The sequence below is a fragment of the Fundulus heteroclitus genome, chromosome 5, assembly GCF_011125445.2.
Source record: "Fundulus heteroclitus isolate FHET01 chromosome 5, MU-UCD_Fhet_4.1, whole genome shotgun sequence".
NCBI classification, from domain to species: domain Eukaryota; kingdom Metazoa; phylum Chordata; class Actinopteri; order Cyprinodontiformes; family Fundulidae; genus Fundulus; species Fundulus heteroclitus.
Window position 1 is genome coordinate 41,719,707 of NC_046365.1, and position 13,441 is coordinate 41,733,147.

General features: G+C 41.4%; 1 protein-coding gene across 1 annotated transcript in view; it reads right to left on the bottom strand.

Annotated features, from left to right (window-relative positions):
- The window catches only part of LOC105936034 (VPS10 domain-containing receptor SorCS1), a 234,871-nt gene that overhangs the window by 20,820 nt on the left and 200,610 nt on the right, over nt 1-13,441 (bottom strand). Inside the window, exons 16-21 of the mRNA XM_012876673.3 lie at nt 13,142-13,275; nt 9,482-9,595; nt 4,847-5,018; nt 2,784-2,970; nt 2,115-2,248; nt 124-247 (exon numbers count right to left, since the gene is read on the bottom strand). Of these exons, the coding sequence (XP_012732127.3) occupies nt 124-247; nt 2,115-2,248; nt 2,784-2,970; nt 4,847-5,018; nt 9,482-9,595; nt 13,142-13,275 (865 nt within the window). The remainder of the gene's footprint in view (nt 1-123; nt 248-2,114; nt 2,249-2,783; nt 2,971-4,846; nt 5,019-9,481; nt 9,596-13,141; nt 13,276-13,441) is intronic.

Below are 13,441 nucleotides of genomic sequence, written 5' to 3' on the forward strand. Positions count from 1 at the left end.
ACTTTTAGTGACAGTGGGAATGTCTCGGTGGTGTTGTCTCCTAATGACAGGGAGGCGGCTCTTTGCTGAGACGTCTTGTCAGTGTTTTCACAGAGCCTCAGCAGAGTCACTGAGTCAACTCACCGTGGACAGCGATAGTTTTTCTGTCCTGCAGGATGATATTCCCGGCGGACACCTGCACCGTGACTGTATTGATCCCTTCCCTGGAGAAGGTGCACGCCACGCTTCCCTCCAGGGTGATAACTGGCTGCTGGAGGACAAACACACACACACAGAGAGGGAGGGGAGGGGAGGATGGACACAGAGTCAGTGGGAGTCTGAGCGGTCCCCTGAGAGACGGCTATCAGCGGCTGGTTAACATGGCCGCTGTTTACCCTGCAGAGGTGTCAGCCTGAGGATAACACACAGACACGGGAGCGTATGCACAGCGTGGATGTCTGCAGAGAGCCTGACTGTCATAACCCACATCTCCATTTATTCCTCAGACTGCTTTCAGATGCTGAAGCGGCCACGCTTTGTCACCAGCTGACACAACAGGCTGTCCTCATCCGTACACAAACAGAGAGCCGGTGAGCCGCAGCGCTGTGCACAGGCCGGGCCAGACAGACACAGATTCTGTTTCCGTCAATATCTTCTTCTGTCTGCATGGCTTAATCCAGCAACAGCTTCATGCTTTTTCACACTGGATCAAAAACGCAAACATTCACCCAAAGAAAACACATTTATGTCGGCGTTCAGCAGGCATTTTAGAGTTTTGTATTCTGCGTGTTTAACTGAAAAAGCTGGTTAAATGAAGCAATGGGAGGTGAGGTCAGGTCTTCTCTGTTACAGGCCAAAATAACACATAAAAGCAACATGTTTTTCTGAAGTGGTCGTGGTGCTGAAACTGTGCTGCCATGTTACTGGGAACACATCATCTGGTACATCTTTAGAAGAGACATTTAAAACATATTTGGGTTCAGCTAATCTATTTAGGACATTATTTTATTCTTTATGTTAACAAAAAAAGAACAGAAAACACAATTCAGCTTATTATCAAGATCTCAGTCATGAGATCCATGAGACATGCCGTCCTTTGCTGAACCCTGGGCTCCCTTCATCAATTACTGTAACATAAACCCTAACAACCAACTCCTATCATGCTAAAAGCCAAAAGAAATGTACTAATCAAGATCAAGAATCTTTTATTGTCACCACGTGTTACCATGGTGAACATTTTGTCGAAACAGACACCGGCTCTGGATCCTCGCAAACAATATAGGTAAACACAGCTGACAAGGACATTTTTTTTCTTTTTATATAGAGATGAAGTCAGTCAGTTGGCTCCACTGGCCAAAAACACTTCCTGAGAAGCCCAAGTGTGCAGAATAGTCTTTAAGGTCTGCTAAAACTCACACCGAGTTCCAAAAGTCAGTCCTTTCTGAACCATATTAATTACTGTGATGCATGAATTATTCTTTAAAAGCTTTTTGATGATACATTCATGCCTGCAGTAAATTCTGTGCAGTATTCCTAAAACTTCATAAACAGAACTGTGCTATAAAACACTCCTGATAAGTTAAAACTGTGCATGGATGTATTCACAGTAGTTATTCTGGTGTGTAACAGACTCAGTCTTCTCAGCAGGGGGCGAGAAGACTTCATTGCTGATATGGAAGACCAATTGATGCTAATGCTTGTCTTACCGTGCTTTGGTGATTATATATAATGTTCTGCCATCATGATAGCATCTACTTTGAGGAATTCACAGTTTAGTCCAATAGAAACTTTCTATCTTAGAATTGAAATTTTAGCAGCAAAACACCCCCACAGCATGACGCTGCCACCTCTGTGCTTCATAGCTGAGATGTTCTCAGGACGCTAAAACGCCTCAGAAAACTCTGCACTGAGTGGACCGCGCTGCTCCGCCTGGCTGCAGGAGGCTGTAAGATTCTCCAGAACCGAGTAATGGAGCCACTTTATGCTCATCAGCACATTCTGCAACTGTTATCAGTGCTGATTAACAAGGCCACGGTTTTCTGCAGCCGGCACGAACAAATATAGCTCTGCAGAATAACAGAGTCAGCAACCTACTTGTTAATTACAGACGGACACAGAGAGCATGCTCGCCGTACCTCTGTGTTGTTTCCAATCCACCAGATGTAGGTGACCGTTCCCACTTGGCTGGGATGCAGAACCGCCGTTAGGTTCACTTCCTTGTTCCTCACCGCCACAAAGGGAGCAGAGAGATGGATATGCTCCAGCTGACCTGCTCAGACACACACATGCATAACGGAGTGAACTCCACGCTCTGCTGCTTCATGCAAAAAACCAACAGAAACAACTTTATTAGCTCAAATATGAGAAGAAACGAGGCCATAATCCTCTGCTGCGTCTGAACCAATAGCCGCCATCTGTGCATTAGTTTTCCTCCGTGGCCCTGCAGAGTCTGCAGCGACTCTGTGAGCTCACACGGCCGGCAGACTGGTGGGGGAAAGGGGCTCCCTGATCAATAAGTCAGCTCCTTTTACGTCTGCCAGGCCCTGAACGGAGCAGAAGTTGTCAGTTCTCAGCTGACTGAGAGGAAGTGTAATGAGGTTTGTTCTATCTCCGTTTGTTTGTTCGCTTCTGGACGTGTTCTGTGAGGATATAAAGCTCAGAGAGCGGCGAGTGACAGCAGCAATTCCACCGACGGCCGATAACGAGTGGCAGAGGCTAAAAAGAGGAAGATTAGAAAAATGGAGGAGAGTTCTCCCCGAATGAAAGCAGGCTTTTATTTTTTAGATTTTGATATGAAGCCTCACATGTGACGTGCAGGAAGAGCGTGGCGGTCTCAGAGCCCAGGCTGTTCTCCCCCGTGGCCGTCACCCTGAAGATTCCCACCGACCTGTAGATGTGCTTGATGCCGTCCTCGATGGAGCTCACGTTGGAGTAGGTGAGAGCGTGACCGTCTCCAAAGTCCACCGTGATGCTCGTCCTCGCTCCGTCTCCCTGCACAGGACACACGCTTTAGGGCCTAAACTGCATCAGGTGAGTCGAGTTCAGACCTACTTTCCTTCAAATCTAGAACCTGCAAGATTCATAAAACCTTTAGACAACAGAAAGGTTTGAATTTACTGTAATTCTGAACTTGATCAGGTTCTTTAAGAACCCTGATAAACATTATTTTAATTAGAGAACGAACTGGATTAACAAAGGTTCAGTTTTTCAAGGTTTGAATTTGTTCATAAACTAGTTTTAAAAAAAAGGATTCCCAGAATTTACCAACATCAAAACACTATAAAAGATAAATCCCCACAGAAAACACCTGCAGTCCAAACACTCTTTAAAATAATCTCTTTGTAACACCATTAAACCTGGTGAACAAGATTTAAATCCTTCACTGTAGCTGACGAGGTTTGTTTGACACAGAAAAGTGAGAGCTGCGTTCTAAACAGAGTTAGTTGTACGTTCTGTAAGAACCTCACATTATCCTGCAGGCCTGACCACAGAGTTTGAGAAGAACAATCTCAGATCTTTTTAACTTGGATCCAGACGCAGGTCCACAGGATGGAACCGTTTCCATCAGTGAGTCTGAGCGGTGACTTTCATCACCTGATCTAAGCTGGGCACACTATCGTCCTCTCTGCCACTCATGCACACGGTTAGAGTGTTGGCACTGAATCAAAACTAGTCTAACAACATCTGAAAAAGAAGAAATCGGTAAATAAATTTTCTCATTTTGTTTAAATGTTAAAAGGACTGAATCTAAACGGCACTTTTCTGGTCATCATGACCACTCAAAGAACTCTTTCTAACGCGCTCATCCATCCACCAGTGTGCTGATCGGTAGGGAACTCGGGGTTAAGTGCCTCACCCAGGGGCACATGGACATGCGAGGGGGGGGCTACTCTCCCCCCCGAGCCACAGTCGCCCCACGCATTTAAAACTCTGAGGCTGACATCAGTGACGGAGAGTTTCAGCGCTCCACAAGGCGACGTTCTATTTTTTATGGTTTCCACACGAAGCTGAAGCTCAACGGTTTGTCACCTCTGAGTTACTTTAATCAGAAACATTTAGGAGAAATAATTCAATCATTAGACATTTAATGCACATTTTTCAAAATGACCTCTAAATATAAAAATGTATATTTATGAAATCTCAACTCTCCACCCTGATCTCTGTCAGTAAAATGTGTTTAGTGTTCAGAGGAAAAGAACAAAGGGTCCAATCTAAATTATTACATTTATTCTGTTCATTTCCTGAGCAAGACATCCTTAAGTTCTAATTAGTCAGAAAGATTTGGACTGCATGACCTTAACACTGCTGCGCTTAATTTGTTACAACATGAAATTAAATTTTCTACAAAGTTTAAGTGGCACCACTCAAAGTAAAGTTTGGAGTTTAAAATCCAAAGAAAGGAGACTAAGCCTTTAAGTTTCTCCCATGCCTGAAGTGACTAATTAAAGGCTGTGGTTTGCTTCACTAAAGATCTCAATTAATTCAATTTTCTAAGCTTCAGCTAGAAAAGTCAACTTGTTTTCTCCACCGTCTCCATGGGGAGTTGTTTCTGGGTGATGATTCAGATCTAGAAGCTCTTTGATAAATATGTTTGCTCTCTTCTTTAGAATCTTTTGGGTCCATTCCTTGTTCTGAGCGAGGACACAAATCAAACGTATATGTGACGAGTGGCAAACCAACAGCCTCTCGCCTGGACCGAAGCTTTTTGCTTCAGCCAGGGAACATTTCCTCAGATGCGACGCCGCAGTGGGCACCGTGGTTGACATTCACACAGTCATTTTATGATTGCAAAAGATTTATTTTAAACCCAATCCCCTGCAGAATGAGATGAGTCAGCAGCAGCTGGTGTGACTGGAGAGCCGCTCACCTCTTCCAGGAAAACAACAAAGGTGACGTTGGCGCCCAGCGTGGCCGTGAGCCGGCCCTCGCTGGTGACCAGGTGGAGCCCCCTGGGGGCCTGGATGGGGCAGTGCTGTCGGCGGGCCGTGTACTCTGCGATCACTCCGGCTGTGCAGTTGTTGGACACCACTTTCCTGTAGCTGAGGGAAGGAGAGCACAAAGGTCCTCTAACCCTGTCCACATTAAAACCATAATGTGCATCTTTGTGTGTTTATGTTTATCTATTTAAATTCTCTTTACTGGGCAGAACACTGAAACATTTTCACAGAAATGCTTTTACCTTCTGTCTGTGATGCGAGAACTACTTACTGTGAGTTGGGAACGTTGATTTTAAAAAGTATTTTAAGCTCTGAACATTAAAACTTAAACCTCCATCATACTTCTGTTCACAGTGTGTCCCTCAGACCCACACATGCAGTTTAACGATGGGGTGTTTTTCTTTGCTTTAAAATCAATGAAAATGGAACTGTTGACTGGTAATTAGTTAGCTGGCAACTCCAGATGTTTTTCTATTATATTACTAATAATCAATTTCCACAAAAAATATTACATCAGAGCTACCAGCATGCAGGAGTCCACAGACTCAGCAAAGGGAAGCTGCAGGTGATCTCCAGGTGTTTGGGTTTAGATTTTTTTTTTTTGCATTCTTGTTTTTAGTATTTTCTTATTTATTTTTGTAGTTTTATTTACTTATTTGTGTGTTTTCTGTCTTTGTACATCATTGGATTTATTTCTCTTAGATCTCTGTTTATCTATTTCCTCTTGGTTTGCGGTTCTTAAGTCAGGTTCCACTGTTAAGTAGTCTCCCTCCCGCAGCTGCCCTGCCTTCATTCTGCCTCAGCTGTGCCACATTTGGTCTGATTAGCTCGTCTGGTTCAGTTATCATTTCTCCACCCCTGCCTCTGTATTTTAACTCACTGTGTGTCATTACTCATCATTGGATTCTTCAGTCACCTGCCCGTCTCATTTCCAGTGTTTTTTGTCCTGTTCTCTATGTCTGAGAAACAACTGTAAGTTTTCTGTAGGCTTTACCACAGACACTCTCTGCACTCGGATCATTTTTTAACCACATTATAATACCAACGCTTAAGAAGCTTACACTGAAAGGCCCTGGCCACCAACCCCAACCAAAACAACCATCAACTAAATCTTATTTAACCATTAAATAACCCTTAGTTAAACATTGACTAACTCTTATTAATGAGCACCTATCTCTAAGTTGACCATTAAATTTCTCATGGTTAAAAATTAACTAGCTCTTAAACAATTATACAATCAGCTCGTATTTAGTGATGAAGTTAATCACTAACTAACTCTTAGTTAACCTGCTGTTTCTCCTATTTCACCGTTAATAAGTTCATGGTGAATACGTTCACTACTAGATTCTATCTAGCATATTAAATAGCTCTTATTTGACCATGAATTAGCTCTTTTTTTAAACATTCAGTAACTTCTATCTAACCTTTATCGAACTGTTTTTATAGAATTAGTTAAAGATTCATCTTCTGGTCTGGCAGCCTATATGAGAGTCTGTCCTCCTGTTACTTTATCACATTAGTATCCACATTAATGAATATCTACCAACATTTACCTTGGTGTTGGTTGTCTTTTCAAACCGTTTCCCCTCTTTCTCTTTTTCCTTTTCAGTTTCATTATTTTTGGCTTAATACAGCGTTTCCCCTGAATATTTCCCATTCGTTAGTTAGAAACAAACTTTTATACTCTGGGCGTGTCTTTAACTCAACACAGCCTGTGTAAAGGCTGTGTTATGTTCTGTAGCTCTTTAAAACAGCATCACCAGAACAGCTTCTGTGTATTTATGACTCGAAATGTTGAATTTTCTTTGTTTTACAGACATCAATCAGCCACATCCTTAGCAACCTGTCTTAGATCACAGACCGCTGGTGTCCTGCAACGTTTAAATGTTTCTCTGCTGATCCAAATAATTGGCATGACTCTGGAGAATTTAATTACATGCTGAGGATGGAACCGTTTTGGACCAGGGACACATCTAAAGATGCAGGACACTGCCTCTGTGCATCTGCAGTTTCTTCCTCTGGTTTATATATTTTCACTTTATTTTGAGATTTAGTTACTGTGAATGCAGTAGGCATTCACAGTTATTGAGATCCTCTTCCGCCTTTTTACTGTTTAAAGTTTGATTCGCTTCTCCTCCTACAGTTTTTCTCCGATTTCAACCATTCAACTTTTAAACTATTCAGCTTCTTCTGGAATCGATGGCTATATCTTTTTGTACTTATATCTTTTCAACTTTTTAAAATATTCAGCTTTTTCTGCACATTTTCAGCTTTTTTTTCTCCCATAGGAAATGAATGTAATTCACTAAAATTCCGCTCATTTCAGCTGCTTTTTGACAGCTTACTGCTTCAGCCTACTTTCAGCTAGAAACGCCATTCAACTTTTAAAATGTAGTGATATCTTTCAGCTATTATGGTCTATTTCAGCTTTTTCATATCTTTTACCATTTTCATATAGTACCTCCTTAAAATAATTTTGGCTTTTCAAGAAATTCAGCAAATAACATGCGTTGCTATGGTCATCAAGGAGGCAGTTATAGAGTGCGCACTCTAGAAATTCAACAAATTCTTCTTCTCCGAACAACTTCTTCTCACTCGCTCAATTTTCAACCTATCCACATAAATTATACATCAAAACGTAGGAATTTTTGTCTGGATTCAGGAAATGTAACCCTCATTGGTGTAGCATTTATAGATTTTTCGCAAATCACCTCAGAGCGACACAAACCCGAAACCTCCCCCATTCATTTCCTATGGAGCGCTTTTGAAAAATGACGTCTAAAAATCCAAAACATCACACGTTTTCGCATCGTCGCTACTCCTAAACCGTTTGATGTACAGGCATGAGACTTTCACACATGAATGTCCCAACCCTTCTGGCACTCACAAAAAAGGAATTTTGTGGATAACTTTTACGGTTTTTCCACAGGAACAATTTGTTCGGGAGTAGCGAATGTGCAAAATCCTGAAAATGCTTTAGAGCTGCATTTTTCCACATGATCCACTTTTTTACATCGTCGCTGTGCCTACACCGATTTTTGTACAAACATTAAAATGAGCAACATAGTCCTCAAAAGCCTGCTCATACTCACAGTGAAATAATTATTTTGATATCTCTTATACTTTTTCAGCTAGAGCAATTTGTTCGGGACCGCATTTAGAGGATTTTTGAAATTTCTTAAAAATTTCCTTTAGATCATAATTTTTTACGCCTTTATTAAACTTTTTCCAGCAAAACCCGATAGCTTTTCTTCTTCCCCTATCCGTTACGAACTAAACGCAGAAAAAATTACGTCTCTACCATTTAGGGATCAGGAGATATGAAGCGTTGTTCGTGGCAAAGTTCTCCATTATAATCCAATGGGACTTATTGTGAGCAAAGTCTCTGCACTTGGGTAGTCTGGCCGATGCAGGTGTGTCAGTGAGTTTCCATGACGACGGAACTCTGAGGGCCAGAGGGAGAGGATCAATTGAGATAGAATGGCAACTTTCGACGCTCACCGCAGTTGCTGTGATTAATGTAGGAATCTGAAATTTGCACAGTCACTTCCTCTTGACATTTTAAAATTTTCAAGTGACTTTCAGCTATGTGTCATTTTTCTGTCCAATTTTGGATTTCACATGCTTTCCTATTGGGCCTTTGCTTCCAACAGGACCTGGCATGATGCCCAGACACGACCCAATTGGCCAATACAGCACCACCCACATGTGGGAAATGGCGCTACTGACCATTTTGGTCAAATATTGAGTTCTGGGCCCAGATGTGGTGAGGCTGAGTTGCTAAAGGAGGCCAATCTGACCCATGAACTTTGGTGACGTTTGGCGACATTAAGTATTGGCACCCCTATTTGAGGCACTTCCCAGTACAGGATTTGGACCAAACTGACAGAGTACAATCACCCGGTGATCCTGAGCACAACCATGTTAGCGGCTAATGGTTAGCATGTTGCTAATTGGAAGTAGCTCTAGGAAGCTCGGACAAACTTCTGCTTTACAGAGTCTGTACCTCCTTTATACAGAATGCTCCACAATAAGTTTGGGCCTTGTCACATAAAGCATCTCCAAGTTAGGACGTGTCAAACATCCAATGCTTTTCAATGGGGGCGAAACCCCTTATACTCGCTAGAAATGCAGGCCCACATATGGCAACAGTATATTCAAGTTTGAAATTCTACTTATGCTTTGTTAAACGATTCAGTGTTTAGAATGAGTTAGGAAATGTTTGGTGCCTTTCCCTCGGTTTTTTCTTCTTCTAATCATTCAGCTATTGTTCTTTCATGTTCAAATTCTTCAACTCTTTCAAATTCTTCAACTTTTTCAACTTTTTCAACTTCTTCAATGCTTTTCAGCTATTTTTTCTCTTCTTCAAAGATCTTCTGCATCTTTTGCTTAATCATTCAGCTATCTGCATTCACAGTGCATTTTCGCAGGAAATGCAAATTTTTCTAGTTGAAATTATGTTCAAACGTTCTTCTGCAGACAATGTTTGCAGAAATTACATTATTGTTTAATGTTTAATTGTCTCGTCGGATGCTGGTTTTGCGCTCCTCCTGTCGCGTGTTTACCCCGTGCTGTTGAGAAAAGTCGTTCCTGTGGTGCATCTGTGGGACATGGATGAGGGATGGAACCAAAAGGCGGGGCTGCACTTCCCATCAGAACGTCTCTCGTATCCATAATCACTGTAATGAAAAAAGCCGCAGGAAGAGAAAACGATCCAATCAGAAGCCAAACAGGCAACAGCAATTAGAAACTAAACTTCTTAATCATTCTTAAGGCCACGGTGAAGTTTGCATCCATGTAAAAACTGCAGCACAGCTATTTTAACTATAAATATTTTAAAACTAGGACATTTCTGAAGTACGTATGTCACAAAAGCAGAAAGATTTCACCTTAGAAGAATTCCTGACTTTATTTGACAATATTCACACAATAATTAGACCATTTCCAAACATTTTCATGTCCATTATTCTACAGATAGAAAATTATTATTATACAAGTTGGAAAAGATTTAAGACAGCTGCCAGCAGCAGACATCCCAGTAAATTCCCCACAAGGTCTGATCCCGCAATGTACGGAGAAATTACAAACCCAAGAGGTCCACCCCAGACTGTCAGTCTCAGTTAACATGTTAAATGTAGAAGATCGTGACAGGATACTTAGAAAACCACAGAATACATTCAGACCATCATACAAGTGGTGGATGGAAAAGCCTCAAATTTCAGCAAGGCTTCCGTTTGCAAAGTTGTCTTAATGAATCCCAAAAAAACTTATTTGTGTTGTACTTTGGACAGGTAAAACTCACTTTGAGAGGATGTTTGGTTAGCATATCAGAAAAAACCTCATCATACTCCAACTCTAAAGCACGGTGGTGGAAGTGTGGTGATGTGGGCTGGTGTTGAAGCCAAAGAACCAGTGCATATATTCACAAAAAATAGCTCTCAATTAGACTAAAATTAGCTCTTAATGGTGTCATTTCCTGAAAAATCTTAGCCTTAGGGCATCTTAGTCCCTAAGAGCGCTCCAAAAGTGAAAAATGTAAGGAGTCAGGAGGAGTTTTAGCAAGGACCTTAGGGAACCTCAGGGATTTCTGCCATTTCCTCACTCAGAGTCTCTTTCTGCAGCTTCTGGATCACCCTGAAGCTCAGACAACTAGGTAGGACATTTTAAGGTAGGAGCTTTTGGAGAAGACTCTGAGAAGCTTTGTGAACACAGACACCTGACTTTTCCAAGGCAACTATTCAATGGACCATGAACCCTTTTGTAAACCAACGTATTCTAGTGTCAAATATGAGATAATTTATCCAACAGCTAAAGCTTCGTCTAAACTGGATCATCAACAGGACACTGATCCCAAATACAGCAGCAAATCGACAACAGAATGGCCTAAAAACAATCAGGTATCTCAATGGCCTAGTCAAAGTCCAAACCTCAATATGTGCAGAGATCTGTGCAGAAATGGAAGTCTGCCAATCCCCAGGGAGGTGGTCCAAAAAATACCTCCCCAGCATTTGAAGAGACTGATAAAGTCAAAGCTGCTGAGCGTTATAACTGATAAATGTGGTTCTAGCGCTTTCTGGATCATAGACTTGACTGAACGTTGTCACTTTGACATCACTGATAGTACAGGAACCCCTCAGTGTCTACGACTGTATATACCCAGCCTATTAGGTGTTTGTGCTACAAATTAAAAGGCAGAGCAGCACTGTGTCCCCAAATTGATGGGGACAAATTGGCCCAATTAGAGCTGCATGCACACAGATGCAGAAGTGCTGTGATTGTTAATGAAAGCTATTAGGCACTGTGATTTATGGCTCTGATGAAGCTCATTGCAGGAGCTGCCTCCCTCCAGAGGCCTGCAGATTTGGGACCAAAGCATGAAAAAATGAGTACAATTAAGTGTGGAAAGAAAGCAGTTTTCATCTGGGTGCAGATAAACTGACATTTCCCTGACATTAAGAGTCGCTGCTACAAAAACGGCAGTGAAGGATCATTTTACCTGCGAACACTTTGTCCTTCAGGACCTGAACGATGGCGCACATTAAGGTGGAATCAATAAAATGTCTGAAAGTGAAAAACACATTGGGTCCTTCCCTTTTTTCTCCATTTCACAAACAAATGCAGATATATTCACACATCAGAGCAAACACGGGCGAGGATGTGCCAGGCCTGAAACGCGTTTCTAATCTGCAGGATGATCATCATTTATCGCCTGATCCTGTCTTTTTACAGAGAGCCAAACTGAGTGAGAAATCTGTCTGTCAATAAGTGCAGGAGGTGTTTTACACGTTTGTGCAAATTACATAAGACCCATTTATTCACAGAGATACCCGCTGTTGGGTTTGTCATCTCTCTGACGCATTATTTTCACTTTTATAGTGAATGGTTGTCACTTGCTAGCAGGCAATAAGAGCATTCATGTATTCATCCAAAGCCTAATTAATATAAAAATGCATGATAAGAGATTATGATCCAGGTGGCAAGCTGAGAATGTGGCAGACAAATTTTGAATTGAACCTACAAATAAAATCATTGTTGGATTATTTAAAAGACTTTTTAACTAAAGGTTAATAAAACAGTAATGTACTTATATTAATTAATTTACTCTGATCCCTACATTGTAAACTGGACGGCACTAAGTCGGTGTCATCTAGTCTCCAGTTAATCTGTAGTCCCTGGTTGTCCCTGACTTATATATAAATAAGTCTATATTTTATCAATAAAAAATCACAAAAAATGTCAAATGGAGCAGCAATTTTAACAAATAATTATAAAATCTGCACCCATTAAAATGTTAATGTTTAGGCCTTAACCTTGTTGAGGTGGAAATGCATGAAGGTTTTTGTTCACCGTTCCTCCTCCAGGCTGTCAACACCGGACCCAGGGCCGTCCCATCCTTATTTGCACCAATCCAAACATTCTTTTTCTCTTTTATTAAAAATCTATATATCCATGATTGCAGGAAAAACATTTAAATTTAGTAGCCAAAGTCAAATTCCTTGTTGTAATTAAACTGATTCCTTCATGGGAGAAGATGTCGGTTTAAGTATCAGTGAACTGGATTTTATACCTTTTTTTCTGTTAAATCCAAATTAAAAGCTTCTGGGCTGTTTTTATGCTGAAGTTATTATGAGTGAATTCTTGTTTTTCTTGTTTTTTTCTAAACCGTTCTGGGTTATGAATGTATGTGGCTGGTTGATTGTCCTGTCTGTCTTTGTGAAGGACTGCTGACCTGTCCAGGATGGACCCCGCCTCTCATCCCTCTGGAGATAAGGCACCATCACTATTTTATTTTTTACCATTTAATAAGGGAAATGCTTTTTTACATTATCAGCATTAATAAATGGTACATTTGATTAATTATTAAAGTTATTAATCATCATCTTTTTTTTCTTGCAACCTGCATTGCAGCAAAATGTGTCCTCTGCATCTAACCTGTCCCTAGGGCACTATGCACTAAGAATGGCAGACTGTGGGATTTGAACCCAAAACCTTGCATCCTCTCTAGGATACAGGCACCCTGCTCTAACCACCAGGCCACCACTCCCCCAATTAAACCACTAAACTAAAATGCCTCTGATCAGATGCTAAAAACATACATGTGGATTTTTCCCAGACCCTGTTGCAGTTGTTTGTGTCGTCTATCAGATCAAATTTGACCAAATGTTCATTTTATTAAAAGCCATAAATAAATCTATCAGCTAAAACAAAGTAAAGTGGGCACTGACCACTCGAAGTCGGCCTCTGTGCAGTCGCAGGGCGCGGAGGTCATGGCCACGGAGTAGGCCTTTCCCATCACGCACCTGGAGGTGGGCTTCAGCTTCCTGTAGATCCGTTTCACCCCCATGAGACACGGCTCGCCCTGCGAAGCGACATTTACACAAAAGTCACACAAAAACACGTCTACAAAGAAGAGGGGGAAAGTCTAAAACGTTCTGAAATGATTTCAAACAGAAAAGCATCAACTTCCTGTGTAAATGTGACCCTGCAGAGTAAATATAAATAGAAGCTGATAAAGGAACCTAAAC